Below are 16,517 nucleotides of genomic sequence, written 5' to 3'. Positions count from 1 at the left end.
AAGAAATGACCAACAGGATGACTTCAGAAAGGCCTGGAGAGACTTACATAAACTGATCATTGAGTGAAATGAACAGAACCAAAAGCTCATTGTACACGGCAACAAGATGACTATATGATGATCAGTTCTGGTGAACATGGCTCTTTTCAACAGCCAGATGATTCAGGCCAGTTTTAATGATCTTATGATGAAGAGAGCCATCTACACCTAGAAAGATAACTGTGGGAATTGAGTGTGGATCACAACATAACATTTTTATTCTTTTTTTTGTTGTTATTCACTTGCATTTTGTTTTCTTACTAATTTACTTTCTTTTTTTTGATCTAGTTTTTCTTTTGCATCAAGAGAATTATATAAACATGTTTATACATATTGGATTTAACATATATTTTATTATGTTTAACATATATTTAATTGCTTGCCATCTAGGGGAGAGGGAGTGAAGTAGGAGGAGAAAATCTGAAACACAAGGCTATTTGAGGGTCAATGTTGTCAAATTATCCATGTATGTTTTGAAAATAAAAAAAACTTTAACAATTAAAAAAAATCTTCTCCCTCTATTTGACAAGAAGCAATGGTACCAGTGGCCAAGATCTTAATATTTTTAATGTTAGGCTTCAAGCCAGATTTTTTACTTTCCTCTTTCACTCTCATCAAGAAGAAAAGCTGTGAGTATAATTATAGGGAAGGATCTAATTTTTTGTTTGGGGACCAGTTTAGCCAAGGACAGAAGTTTATCACCAGGAGGTTTTCTATGAGATGAATTCTATGGTCATTTTAATCCCATGAAATCTTGGGGAAAAACTTTTTTTTTTTTTTTTTTTTTTTTTTTTAATTTAAGTAAAATATCAGAGTTCACAAAATGGGAAAAAGTCAAAGATTCTCTATAACATAGACTTCCCTGTCTTTGCTGCTTCTGAATTTAGAAATGAAAACCAAAAGCACAATAGTATATATATATCTCTCACACACATACACTAGTTACATAGGCAGGGGAGGGCATCTTGATATCCTTTAGGATATTAGGAAATACTCAGAAATTGACACTTGAGTGTATGAGAAATGGGGTTTTCCAATCATAGCTGTTTTGTTTCCATAGATATGTTTGAGAAAGGGTAAATACCCCAGAGAATGGGCTAGGGTTTCAGCCAAGGAAGGAGAGAAGGTAGCTTCTTGGACAAGGAAGGATTGGGAAAGCGGAGACATAACCAACACTTTGAGCTCAGAGAACAAAAGAAGTGCTGCTGGTCACATTTTGCTTAAAATTGGGAATACTATTACCTTTTAGGGGGGAATTGTGATCTGAAAGGATTTTGAATGCTGGAAGGATCAGGATGCTGATGGGAGGAATAGAGGTGAAAGAATCTTGATCTGGCCTCTGTTAGATCTGTTCCTATTCTATGGAATTTAGACCCATTCTTGCAAAATGTAAAATAAAATCTTTCCAGTATTCATCAGGGTGTTCTTGGTAAGATATTTTTTTTTCCTTACAGACTGGGGGCTCTGCCTAGGATCTGGACATCCTGAGTGCGAGGTGGCTGCTGCTTAAGGAGGAAAAGATGAGTTCTGTTCCATTGATTTCAGCTGTCTCATGGATCAGTTATGGGTGGAGAAACTCATGGAGAGTTTGAGATTCTAGGACCATGTTGGTGAGTAAGACTACTGATGAATCCAGAAAATGAGGAAGAGAAAAAGAAAGTAGGTACTGCTACAACCAGACAACTCTGTGCACAGGCCTAGGGCAAGAAGGTGGACCATCCAACTGCCTTTGGTGGTTGGGGCATCTGTGGGGGTCTGATGTCTCAGACAAATAAGATGGGGAGGAAGAGAAATTTAAAGGCACCAGGAAAATAGAGGGAAGCAAAGACATTCCTATAAATAGTCGCTTTAGAGAGGATGTCAGGAAGTCATTTGGAATCTAGGGTTGAGTAAATATTATGGTGGTCTGGGACCAGGGGAAGGTGGAAAATTGTTAGATATTAAACAGGATATTTATAAGAAACTCTAGGGGAGAAAGAGTAGGGTTTATTTAAATTAAGTGAAGCCTCAGAATTTAAAAGTGAATTTAAAAAGTGAATTTAATTTAAAAATTAAAAAGTGAATTTAAAAAGTGAAGCCTCAGAAGAAGATTAGAGATATTCCCTCCAAAAGGAGATGAAAATAAGAATGTTGAAATGTTAGGAATAGAATACTAGACAGAAAGAAAAGCAGTTTTGCGTTGGTGTGTGATCTTTTATTCTAAGTTTCTCTCTCAGTAAGCTGAATTAAAAATGAAAAAAATCTGATGCCATATTTGATTAGGTCCACTTGATAAGGCTGGAATTACTTTCAATTATGCATGCTGCCAGGACATTTTTTTAAAAATTTTAAACTTTGTATGCATCAATCTTTGATATTGAAATAATGCTACTAGAAATTGGGATCTGTGTTCAACTTGATTTTGAACCAACGACTAAGTTTTGGAAAAATTGTATATTGTGCAATTTGTGGAGTTATGTGCAACGATGCTGAATGAGGTGCTGTGGGGAGATTCTGTGAAGTCTCACCAAAGTTGTTTAGCTGAATTCTGGGGTCTATTTTGCTTTCTTCCTTGCATGGAAGGTAGAACTTACTGCATTTTGGTAGTGAAGATTGAGACATGATGATGATGGAAGCAGGTGGAAGGGGAGGGAATCAGAATGGGAAGGAAGTCTGCTAAAGGTTTGTTATGTGGAAGGGAAAGTGAGAAGGTTTAGGTGTGAGGGAGTGAGAGGAGGAATGAGGGGCCCACGGGAATGGGGCCATGGTCATATGTGATCTGCCCTTCCTTTCCCCCCCTGCAAAGTGCTACCAGGGTGGGAGGTCTGACCATTTCAAACATGAAGAAAGAGAAGATAATTCACTTCATGACTTTTGATGGGGAAGATTGGTGGGTATAGGAAGTGATTTGTTAGAAAAGGATTTAATTAGACAGTTTGGTTTAGAACTAAAAGTGCAGGACCAACAAGTTATGGTTACTATGACTATCCTTGAGGAAGAAAATGGGGGAGGCAAATGCAACCAATGATGAGGTAAATGGGGGTGAGTTGAAAATCTCCCCCCCCTACCAAGGTAATACTAGGTAAAGGAAAGGAAATAGTATGTTTAAAACAATATGTCATTCTCCTTTAAGGGGCAAGACTCCATATAGTCATATATACTTAACTAGATTGTCCCAATAAAACTCCCACTTATACCCCCACCTCGGCACTTTGTTCAGCCATCTGAGCATGGATGACTCGGTATAGGTAACTTGAAGGATGCCTTCTGGGTCTGCTCCCTAGCAAAGGAGGGTAGAGCTCTTTTTGCTTTTGAATGGGGAAAATCTCTTTATTGTGCATAAACAACAATTACGGTGGACTATTCTTCCTCAGGGTTTTATGGAATCCCCCTACCTTATTTGGTCAGGTACTAGGGTAAATCTGGAAATTTCCCCTTCCCTGGCAACTGTTCTCATACTATATATAGATTGCTTACTGGTTTCAGGAAGGAAAAGAATGGAAGTGGTTACAGGTAATAAGGCTCTATGAACACAAAGTGGCTTGAAAGGAAGTATAAAAATTCAGATTGTTAATGAAGCCGTTTGTCATAATATTGGAACCTAAAATTGATAATTTCTATGTGTGGGGAAAAGAGGGATGGTGGTAGACAAAGAACATAGTCATAAATAAATATGGATGAGGACCATTAAGTCAGAAAAATCACCATACCAGAAAAATGCCACAGAGCTTCTTAAAAGAAATGTTGACCACCTATTCCTGAGTCTGGCTATAGTGGAATTGTTATGACATGTGTGGTCTTCATTTGTGATTCACACCTGAAGTCAAAAAGAGCTAAAGATAATCACATTCTTGCTTTTTCTCTCTTAACAATATTTTTCTATATTCAGAGCAAATGATCAGCTTGGTCAAATCATCTACCAATGATAAACACTGGATTGCCACATGAACCAGTTTCAGGGATCTGACTTGGAACCACTGGATGATGCTTTAATTGGCTCCTGGCCCATCTTTTAAGCTCAGGTCCTCTCCAAATTGAGACCCTGTAGGATGACTCAATTCTATACCTGTTCCTGCAGGAAGTAGTTTCAGAAGATGAAATATTGCCCTATACTTCAATTGGTTTGATGGGAACTGGAACTGATTTGAATGGGCCCCAAACAATCCAGTTTCTGAGTGGGTCCCCAGTAAGGATTTTATTGATAGGGGGATGATTTGTACAGTGTTATTGCTCCTCCCCTTCTACGATAATATTTGAGATTTAGGACAGAGGATATCTGGTTAAGATTTAGGTAACATTACTACAAAAAAGATACTCTACAAACAATTTAGTTTGATGCTTGTCAAGTTTTAGAATGTGGAGGCTTGATTAGTCACAGACAATTCCATCATTTATAAGAAGTTTTTGTGCCCTGATGAGAAAGAGGACTTTATGGAACTGCCTGCCCATCTACTTTGGAATAATGTTTTGTTTACTTCAACTTACAAGGGCTGGACATTTGGAGAATGCAGATCAGAGTAAATTGAACATATGTGAATAGAAGTAACAGATATCGTTTTCCTAAGATTGGAATCATGGTTCTTAAACCACAAGTGAAAGTTCAAGGACTTCAGACAAATAACAGAGATAGAAGAAGAATGCCTAGGTAAAAGGGGTAAAGAATCTGAACAAAAGCAATTGCTATTCCTATGCTACTGGTTGCCCCATTGCCCAGATAGTACCTTTCTCTTTGGGTATGAGAAAACATGAGAGTGAATTCAAGTGCATGGTCCTCCTGTCCCCAAAATAATGCTTCTGGGGAGAACTATAGTGTTTTGTTCTGCATATTTCTTTCTGTGAGGGAATAAACCAGGATATACAAGCCTCTCATCTGTGCTTACCTCTCATAGCAGGATAAAAGATTTCTAAACCTAGAGACTGTTTATGTAGCTTCATGTACCTGAGATAGGAATTTAACTGTGGATAACTGAGGTATACTTATCCTTGAGAAACTGCCAAACAAACCTCGGATGGTATTGTGGAGCCAGCACTCTCAGTCCTACTTTGTCTGGGAACTAAGCGGGCACCTGTGCACTGATCCAATTTGGGTATTCTCTTTACCCTGACATTCGAACAGGATTGTAAGACTGAATAAGGAAGAAGTAAATCAAGGGAATTCCTGATGAATTTAAGGCTAGAAATCAAGTTAGTTCTGAATTTGGATCATTCCTATCCTGGTGGATAATTATTATTGGATAAATTTCATCAGAGAGGTAACAGGGAATAGCATGTGGAATGTTAACTCAAGGCATTCCCTACATTTGCGAATACCCTTGCTAATGCCCACTCTGTGTTCATTACTGTCATCCTCTCCTAATTCCCAGGCCCTCAGAGAAATCTCTGGTCGCTGTCTTTTGCAGCACTTTAACCAATTTTACTAAGCTTACCTATCCGAGGTCTTCAGAGATCTTTGGCCATCATTTTATGGAATGATGGTTTAGATACGCAGTAGAGCATTAGAGAACAACCATGTGCAAGCTCAAGGTCTTTTATTCACATATTCACATCCTGCCTAGCTGAGCTCCTGCTGACTCCCAAAGGAACACCAGGTCAAAGAGAGCAACTTCCTCATCCCACAGCTTAAATAAGGTCTATGATGTCACACGCGCAGTCAGTCATAGGAGAAGACATCTCCCGTTAATGATGCAATCTCATTGTGTCCAGAATTCTCACCCACGGAGGCAGTTTCTGTTTACTCACAGAAATCGCTTCTGGGGGTCTCAAGTTTAATTGCTTGTTTATTTCCTCTTGCATCAAATGAGAGATCTGACCCTTACAATAGCAGATCTAAGTGGATGCCACTAGCAGAAAGTCATGAAAACAGAATGGCTCTGGACAGGTTGTTAGCAGGAGGAGGAGTAATGTATGGAAAATTAAATCTGTCAAATTGTTATATAGAAATTGACAGTAATGGACAAACTGTAAAAGATATTATTAAAGAGATTAAGAAATTAGCCCACGTTCCAGTGCAAACTCAGCCAAGTCCCTTTAACACTTCTTGGTTAAGTTGATTCAGTGGATCTTGTTGTAAACAAATTGTTAGGATTATATAAATTGCTTTATGTGGCCTCATCCCTACCATTGTGTATACCATGCCTTTTTCAACTGATTGAGAGAGGTTCAAAGCACTGTCCAGAGTACAGGGAATATTCTTATATCTGAAGATTAATAATGTTAAAATGATAATTGTCAAGGATAATTGCATCAATAGTGAAGATGAATGCAGATTGATAAAATTTCACAGCATTATTTGGAAGCAAAATCCTTATTAAAAAGGGAGAAATTGTTAAGAAATGGGGTTTTGCCAACTGTTTGGTTATGTATACATATATTGTATTTAATTTATACTCTAACATATTTAACATGTATTGGTCGACCTGCCATCTTGGAGGGGGGGGGAAGAGGGGAAAAATTGGAACAAATGGTTTGGTAATTGTCAATGCTGTAAAATTACTCATGCAAATATCTGGTAAATAAAAACTATTTAAAAAAAAGAAATGGGGTTTTGCAATCTTAGCTGTTTTACTTCATAGATATCCTTGAGAAAGGATAAATACCCCCCAAAATGTGCTAGGCTTGCAATTAAGGAAGGAGAGAAGAAGGCTGCCTGTTAGACAACGAAAGATTGGGAAATTGGAGACATAACTAACAGCATCAACTCAAAGAACAAAAGGAAGTGTTGCTCTAGTCACATTTTGCTTAGAATTGGGCATACTATTACCTCATAAGAGAATTGTAACCTGGAAAGATCTTGACCTGATGGGAGGAGTAGGGTTAACTAACATAAAAAACCTTGATCTGGCCTCTGTAAGGTGGGTTCCTATTCCATGGAATTGGATACAACTGTTCTGCAAGAATGTAAAATAAAATCTTTCATCAATCAATGGCTAAGTTCTTAGTAAGATGTTTTCTTTACATGAGCATCTTAAAGGAAGAGAGGATAAAGAAAAAGGAAGATGAGAGTGTATTTTTGAAGTTGGGGGCAGCCAAGACAAAACTAGGATCACAGGAAATAGTACATGGTAGATGAGGAATGGAGAGGTCTGTTTGGCCAGATTATTGTTAAAAAAAAAAAAACGAGGGCAGCTAGGTGGTGCAGTGGATAGAGCACCAGCCCTGAAGTCAAGAGGAAGAGAGTTCAAATCTGGTCTCAGACACTTAACACTTCCTGGCTGTGTGACCCTGGGCAAGTCACTTAACCCCAATTGCCTCAGCAAAAAGAAAAAGAAAATTCCAGCTTGTCCTTTGGCAAGGATTTCAGGGAAACAAAAAGAAGAGCAAGACCCACTAAGGCTATAAAGATGGTGTGGGGCCAGATTGTGCAAATTAAATATTAATTTTACATATCCTGGGTTTTTTTTTTTTTTTTTTTTGGACAAAGTTTTAAAGCAAAAGCAGAAAACAAGGAAAGGTTTTCTCTCCAAGAATAAGGTTCATATCTTTATAACAACAGTTTCTCAGAACTCCTCTGCAAGATAAATCATATATATTATCACCTCCATTATATAGATAAAACAAACAAACAAACAAAAAAAAAACCCAAAGCATACACAGTTTGGAGACTTGCTTATGGTAACACAGCTAGTTAAGTTTCAGAACAGGGATTAAGCCCGTCTCCTTAATTCAAACCTGTTGCTCTCTCCATTAAAACATGCTTCCCTCTAATACATGTTTCCCAAGAGGAAGTAAGAGGACATCTAGCTATGGCAGCAAGAAGACACTATGGTGACCTGTAAAAGGAATGGGATTGAGTTTCTTGATGAGGAAACCAGAGATTTCAGAGTGCTGCTTTTCTTCATTCTTTCCTTCATGAGTCTTGCCATGAACTTTTCTGATCAATGTGTAATTATACTTACTTTCCCTATGGATCCTGCTGATGCAAATTCAGCTCTCTGGAGCCACTGATTTTTCTGATTATTATTTAATCAAAAGTACAATTATGATTTTCTAATGGGATAATGAAATCTCATCTTATTGGGAGATACTCTGCATCCCATAGGACATGTTTTGTTGGATTTGAACATAAATGGAGACCCTGTTCACTCTTGAGTATTGTTTTAATAAAGATTAGACCACCATCTAGTCTGAAGCAAAAAATCTTCCATTGATAATGTTCACATGTAGAAACAAAAGGATAGACAGAGAAGTGCTTTTACCTGAGCTTTTATGTAATCTTTGGCTTTCTTTTCTCTCTCCTCTATTTTGATTTGTTGTAGACGGTTAAGATTTCCTAATTGTTCTCTGAAGAATTCCTGCTCCTTATAAAGCTTGCTTTCTTCTGCAATGTATTGTTCTAATAATCGGGCCTCCACGTCTGTTACGACTTTCTGTTTGGAAACAGTGCAGTAATAGTGATTTATCTTTTGGTAGGTGCAATATCTTGGACTATCCAAGTTTATGACAACTTTGTTAAAAACAATAACCTCAACCCTCAAATCCAGACCACTTCATTTTTGAATGTACAACTCATTACATTTGTACAATAAAAAAAACATGTTTTATCATATCTTTCTTTTAAAATTTGAATTTTTAAAACTAACTTGGCAATATCTTTAATAAATATGGATTTTTCGTTTTACTATCTGGAGAAACTGAAATATCCATTAGTTACTTTATAACAAATTAAAATAATTTTATAAATTTTTAATATAATTATAATTTTATTTAAAAACCAATATGTGTGTGTGTGTGTGTGTGTGTGTGTGTGTGTGTGTGTGTGTGTGTCTCCTTGGTTTTAAAGTTTTTGAAGCTGTAAAGAGCTGTCTTTCATGTTCACATCTGTCAAAGCTATTTTAATTTTTTGGGGAGGGGAGGGTGGGGGAGGTCAAGAAGAGTAGGGTTTATTAGAGATTTAAAGACATGAGAAAAAAGTCCTTATTTTCTTTCAAAGGGCCCTTTTTGATGGAATTCTATGAAAATAATTTAATGAATTCATATTTGCATCTCTTATGTAAAAGGCCAAAGTTGAGAATTAATATTAACCTGCTGGGCCAAATTTCTTTTAGCTAATTCAACCTCTTTTTGGAGGTCTTTCCTCCTCTCCACAACGAATGATTCATCTTTAGGTATGCCATCCATCTGAAAAAGTTAAAGATTTATACAGACAATTAAATACACAAAAGGAAATGATCCAATCCCTCTTAGGTAATCTCCTGAAATACATTTTAAAATTTTATCACAAGTTCAGATTTCATACACACACACACACACACACACACACACACACACACACGTACCTACACATCTGTATCTATCTCAATTTTTGCTATATATGGTTTGTGAAGAGCTTTACATTAATCATCTCACTGGGGTCTTACAACAACTCTGTGATGTAGGTCTTATTATTATTCCCATTCTACAGATGGGTGAGCTGAATTTAAGAGAGACTGAGAGATTGCCCAGGATCATATAGCAAAAAATGTCTGAGACAGGATTGGAAGTCATATCTTTCTGATTTCAGGTCCAACATTTTGTCAGAACCTAGCAGGCATTTAAGATAACTGTTCAAAACTGAGCATATTTTTTAGTAAGGATTTTAAAAGTTAAAATATGAAGTTCTTTAGGACATGAATAATTATTAAAATAGATATAGAGTAAAATGTGTCAAATACTTTGTAAAATATTTCAACATTCACCTCTGTAAATTGTGTTCCAAATTTTTCTCCCTCCCTCTTTCTTCCTCCCCCTCCAAGACAGCAAGCAATTCAATATAAGCTAAACATATGCAATTCTTTTAAACATATTTCCATATTCATTATGTTGGACAAGAAAAATGCTATCGGAAGAGTAAAAAAATATGAGAAAGAAGAAAAAAAAACCCAAGAAAACAAATGCCATCAGCACAAAAAGGTGAAAATAGAGTCTCCACAGTTTCTCAATCTGGATGCAGATTTCTACCTCAACTCTATAGGAATTGTCTTGAATCACCTCAGTGTTGAAAAAAGCCAAGACCATCACAATGGATCATCACACAATCTTGCTGTTATTGTGAAAAATGTTCTTTTGGTGGTTCTTGCTTCAGCATCAGGCTGTATAAGTTTTCAAGCTTTTCTGAAATCATCTTGTTGATCATTTCTTATAGAACTATTAATAATATTCCGTAACACCCATATACCACAATTTATTCATTCTCTAGCTAATGGACATCCATTCAATGCCTAGTTTCTTACCACTACAAAAAGGGCTGCTATAAATATTTTTTATATCATGGTTCACTGAATCTCTATGAATTAAGAGTGCCAGGATACCTTACTTATTAAACTTTAAAAATCATTGATCTCCAGTAATATTCAAAATGAATGGCACAGATATGTAATCATATTTTCAGATATTACAGTAATATTATCTTCTAATTGATTATATTAGCCACATAGCCAACCTTTGTTAATGTATGAATATAGTTTTTGGTTACAATTTTAATTCTAGTCCAAAATAGGGCAGAAAGTTTTACTCTGTATTCATGACTGCCAAATACTTTTGTCTGATTTGTGATGTGGTGCTCACATGTTTCCTTTCTTTATCTCATTTTCTCATAATGTGTGATCTTGAAGACTACCCAAACTTATCACTTAATCTTAAGGATAGGAACCCAATAACACTGTCTTTCATCTGCTTTGTGCTGCTAATTTTCATAGCTATCTATTATCTTCATTTCCAATGCCAGTATACCAATTGGAGTATTATTGGAAGGCTATAGTAATGCTTACCCAAGTATTATACTGGATCCATATTAAAAACACACAATTTTGTATGAACTCTATAAAACTCTAAGACAATAAATTGAGAGAAAAACTCCCTAAGTAATCTGGAAAAAAAGGTAGATAGAGATTTCACTAATCATTAATGGAGAGAAAAAAAAGTTCATCAAATTCTAATTATGTAGTCTGAGAAGGTTAATTTATTAATGTTCTCATCTTTGGCAAGGAACTGAGCAATAGGCAAATCAACAATGTCTTATAATTCTATTGTAAACATCAAATTATATAATATTTGTGAATTTCTTTGAGACTGATCTGTCTCCAAACTATTCCAATCTATGAGTTTTGGTGCCTGCAGATCTAGAAAGGGCTATTTATTCTGGTCAAAGGCCATAAAAGCATCAAAATTAATTGTACCTTGGGAGAAATAAGAGAAGGCAACCCAATAAAATGACTAGTGTTTTAAAGATATTGAACTGTTGATTCTGGGTCTAAAAATCTTGCTAATGTTGTAATTGGCTCTATTGGCCAGACACTTACTCCTAGTGTAGCCAAGGAATATGATATCTGGACTTGGTATAAATCAGCAATCTCCTAAGAGCAAAAGGAACTTATTAAAACTTAAAAAGGCTGAAAACTGGCTTTTTAAAAAAATTAGTGTAAGGAAAGAAATTGTCCAATGGAACCTTCTGTTTTAATTAGATTTGTCCTGTTTCTAATTTTGTGAACAGAGTGAAAATGTTAAAATGGTTAGCAAAACATAGGCTCATTAATCTTTGTATTTACCACTCACTGACCAAGTGCTACTCTTGTCTTTTGATAATGAGCTATTTTAGGTCAGAGACAATGTCTTGCACTACTTTGTTTTTATTTAAAAATGTCTCTGTTATATAATCAAGCTTCCAAAATATCTTTAGTCATTTAACCAAATTTTTGTTAAGATATTATAGCATTTTAATTGTTAAAAGAATTATACAACACTTTAATATTACAGTTCAAACATATTTATTCATGACAGTCTTATAGCTTTTATGATCCCAATGGGTTTTAAGATAATTATTTTGTGAATTAAATTTGCAAAAATGTGATTTTTAAATCACAATTAAAAATTAAACTTTCATGAAAAGAGTTTAATTTTTAATTTTCCTCTATCCTGGAAAGTTTAGAATAGATTTTTGAAGGTTTATAAAGCATATGTATAACAGAGCTATGATCCCTTTATATTTGTGTCTTCTGAAAAGAGGGAATTGTCGTGAAATATGTCTAATATGAAGCAAGCAAGAAAGAAATACCTTGTGATTTAGCATTTTAGAAAACCATGGGTAATTCCTTCACTGCTTCTTAAACCAATGCCTCCATACTCTAGTAGGTAATCTCTGTTAGTTATTAATGGCCAAAAAGTTTATAATTTGGTGTTCAGCTGTCTTGTAAACAGTTTCTCTAAACTTAACTTGGCTGGTTCTGAGATGCCAGATACGTGTTCCATTACTAGATTTGCACTCCAAGTCTTTTCCAAGGGGAAATGGCCCATTGGAGTGCCAGTGACTATATCTTTGGGAATGATCAATATGAAGATTGCAAACATGACAGGAAAGGCTAATGAGGAACACACTACTCCCAGGCTTGATTAGTTAGTATTTATCTGAAGAATATTTGCTGAAAAATCCATAACTAGAGCACAGTATTGAAGGGAAGGAAGGGAAAGTAGACTTTCGGAAGATGAAACCTGAGAGTTTTATTTATCTTATTTTTTCTTAAATATTGAAATGTTTGAAAGCCAAGAAGGAGACTTTAGACTTGATGGAGTAAGAATGTAGCAAAGTGTATATCCCACTTTAGTAGGATGCAGTAGAAATCATTTCTAGTTCCTGTTGTAATTTTAATTAGCTTTATGACCTCAAGTAAACCATTAATAGTAAACCATTACTCAGTTCCCTTGTTTGTAAAATAAGGAGTTCCTTCTACATCTAACATTTTATGAAATAAGGAACTTTTGAAAACTTTTCAGTAGGACAGTGATAATATACGAATGATGCTTAAATAATGTGTTTGGTAGATAGATGAAGGATGGATGAGAAGAGAGAGACCTGAAAACAGTGGATCCAGATCAGATGCTGTTGCAGTAATATAGGCTTATATTGCTAAATATCTTGACTGGAAAAGTAGCCAAGAAAATGGATAGAGGAGAGAGTTTGAAGAAAAAACTAAAAGGACTTGGTAATCGAGGTAGTACCTTGGGTGATTCCTCACCTAAGGAAGAAAGCCTCATGCTGTTTCCAAATTCAGATTATTTAATAGTTTGAGATCTTGTTTAGCATACAGCTTTATTTGGCAGGTTTGAGCAGGTTGCAGCACATTTCCAGTGATGATTTATAGGCTAGAAGCAGTCTTTAAAAAATAAAATGTTAGCCTGTTACTACAACAGCTTTTTATCTGGGGCTCATGTGGACTAAGAAGAATTACATAAACTTCCTTGGTTTTGATTTTTCTTTTTCTTATTTTTTAATTAAGGTTTTTTATTTTCAAAACATATGCATAGATAATTTTCAACATTCACTATATATATATATACATATATACATATATATATATGTATTAAACATGTGTAATTCTTCTGTACATATTTCCACAATTATCTTACCCAAGAAAAATCAGATCAAAAAGGAAAAGATGAGAAAAAATTCAAAATGCAAGAAAACAAAAAAGAAAAGAGTGAAAATACTACACTGTGATCCATACTCAGTCCCTACGATCCACTCTCTGGGTACAGACGGCTCTCTCCATCACACCACCATTGGAACTGATCTGAATGATCTCATTGCTGAAAAGAACCACATCCATCACATAATCTTGTTGCCGTGAACTGGCAGATTATTTGGGCAGTATATACGGGATGAATAGGGAGAGTAGAGACTGAAAGCAGGAGGTCAATTATGGTAGTACAGCAAAAAGAGAGGTAATGACAATTGGAATTAGGTTTAGTGACTTTTTAAGTGAAAATAAAGGGATAAATCCAAGAGGTATTATGGAATTTGAACTGACAAGACTTGATAATTGGTTGAATGTTAAAGTTAAGGGAGAGGGCAGATATCAAAGTTGATTCCAATATAACAAATGGGAAGATGGAAATAATAATATTATATAATAATAGTAATAATAATAATAATAATAATAGGAAGATGGAAATATCCTAACAGAAATAGGCAGTTTTGAGAGGAAAAAAGTAAGTTCCATTTTGATCATATTGAATATGAGATACTAATTGAACGTCCAGGTAAATATGTTTAGAAAATGATTTGAAAATGCTGTTTAGAAGAGAGAGTAGGACTAAATATATAAAGACAAAGACTAGAACAATGGAAGAGACATAGGGTGAAGATGTATAGTGATTTTTGAGTGTGTGGAGTAGGAGAGAGGAGTAAATCAGGATGGATGGCCTCATTTTTTTCAGACAAGTATGAGGGGAGGTAGTCTACCTCAGTGATCTTCAAGAAGTCTTCCATTTACCCAATATCCCATAGGAATTCCTCTAGGTCTTAAAAAATGTTTAACACCCAGGATGTATAATATTATTCCTTAACAATCTGATATAACTAAAATATTTCCTTGATAGCATCTTATATTTTAATTCAATGAATCTTTAATAATATTATTCTGTCTACTTATTCCTACACCATGTGCTTCCTCGATTAACCTTTAGGATTTCCATTTTGGTTCCATGGAGACTGTGGTGATGTCTGTTTGTAGTCATAAAGCATCAATGGAATAACATTTTTAAGAACTGTTTTGTTTTTTTTTTTGTGAGAGAGCAATTTGAAATCCTTGAAAATGTTGCATGTTAAAATTTCAACCAACCCAGCCTATGCTATATCCAATAATTTAATTTTTTGTCCCAAATTTTTGTTGCTTTTCAGTCATTTTTCTTGCATCTGTGTTCTATTTTGATTAGCTGTGTGTAAATTTCTTTAAGGAAGATCTGTAATATTCTGAGCTGCCTAGATGTAATGAGCACACAATCATTTACAAAGAAAAGAATCATCTATAGGGAATCTACATTTCATTTGGAATTTGTGTTTCACATACTCTATAAGACCTTTGGAGAACGTTTATATCCCTGTTTTTATCCTTAAGTTCATAATGATAATCAGAGAGTTGTTGAAAAGAAGATAGCTCATTAGTATATCTGTAAAGAAATCTTGTATGATTTCAACAGAACCATTAAAACCATGTGGTGAAGTGCCTTTAAAATTGTACTTGGCTATTCTGAACTAAATGCTTTTAAAAAAATAACAAACATGATACCGTTTCACTAGAACAGTGACTAACACATGGTAAATTCTTAATATAATTTTGTTGAAATGAAGGGATGATATGTTGCAGAAAATCATTAGAGAAAACTTGCCTATTTCTTTTTCATATTTTGATTAAAGAAGTCCTCAATATATACATAAAACTATTCCTATTAATTTTTTTAAGCTGAGAAAATAGATTTCATTAGATTTCATTTAGTTCATTAGATTTTAATGAGTTCTTAGGAACAGTAAGGTAGCACAGTAGATAAGTACTAGACCTGAAATCAAGAAGATGAATCTTCTTGAATCTGAATCTGGCTTTAAGTGCTTGCTAGTTGTGTGCCTCTGTTTATATCACTTAAGCCTGTTTTCTTCAGTTTTTCCATCTGATAAATGTTCTGGAGAGGGAAATATGGCAAACCACTACAGCATCCTTGTCAAGAAAACCTCAAATGGAGTTGCAAAAAATCTGACACACTTGAAATAATTGAATAATAATAGCATCACCGAATGGAAGGAGGTAATACTACCTGTGATTAAAAAAAAAACCTTCTAAAAATTTCTTCCCCTTTCTGAGTTATCTTAAACAGTGATCCCTTAATGTCTTCAAAATTTATCATCTCTGGCAAGAATTCCTTCTATTTATACGTGGTAACATCCAAATCTTTTTTTAAAAAATACTTTTAAGAGCTATTCTACATCAATTCAGCAAGTATTTATTAAGTACCTGCTATATTTTTCTGTCTTTAACAGTTAGTTAAAACTGTGGTATTAAGAGTCCACATGGACTGATTCCATTGCTATTAAAGACAGGAAGAGATTAGTTTAGAAAAACTCTGAAATCTGTTTAATTTTACAGCTCTGTTTTCCTTCTGATCCAAATTTATTCTTGAGACATCGGTTTGGCTGGCTCTCCTTCTTCTGTTTTTCTTTGTTTAATGAGAGAATATCTTCTTCTGTAATATTTTACAAATGAATAACTCCAAACCAGTGTTGTTCCTGTCTGTCATGTTTCCACTCTGCCTTGAAATCAAGTGTTACCTGGCTGAGGTGGTTTATAGACTTTTGTCATCTTTATTTTGGTTGACTTCATTACACTTCCTTAAGATGTTGATGATCAGAGTTTGTCTTTGCCTTTTTGTCATTTTTCAACAACCTGTTAGGTTGTTAACTGAGCAAAATATTATTGTCATATTTATGCTTTCCTCTAATTTATTGCTGATTTTGACCTTTTTTTGAACAACTGATGGGCTTAAATACAAAGACAAATGATTCTAAAAAGACTATGATATTTACCAACTATTTCCTATCTTAAAAGATAATCACTTTCATTTTTATGATATTATTTGATGCTTGACATGTTCACCATTTTCTGGCTCTCTTCTTGATACATAGTGCATATATACATGAAGCTTCGAGGTAGACTGAAAAGTATTTGATTTTTTAATCCTATCTATTTATTACCTAACTA

General features: G+C 34.8%; 1 protein-coding gene across 3 annotated transcripts in view; it reads right to left on the bottom strand.

Annotated features, from left to right (window-relative positions):
* Positions 1–16,517, bottom strand: part of CCDC146 (coiled-coil domain containing 146) — a 168,612-nt gene that overhangs the window by 36,559 nt on the left and 115,536 nt on the right. For all 3 annotated transcript variants that reach the window (XM_074268450.1, XM_074268451.1, XM_074268453.1), the window contains exons 10-11: positions 9,040–9,135; positions 8,214–8,384 (exon numbers count right to left, since the gene is read on the bottom strand). In XM_074268450.1, coding sequence (XP_074124551.1) covers positions 8,214–8,384; positions 9,040–9,135 — 267 coding nt within the window. The remainder of the gene's footprint in view (positions 1–8,213; positions 8,385–9,039; positions 9,136–16,517) is intronic.

This window comes from Sminthopsis crassicaudata, chromosome 5 (assembly GCF_048593235.1).
Source record: "Sminthopsis crassicaudata isolate SCR6 chromosome 5, ASM4859323v1, whole genome shotgun sequence".
NCBI lineage: Eukaryota > Metazoa > Chordata > Mammalia > Dasyuromorphia > Dasyuridae > Sminthopsis > Sminthopsis crassicaudata.
Note: the sequence above shows the minus strand (reverse complement) of the source record. Positions and strands in the feature narration are given on the sequence as shown.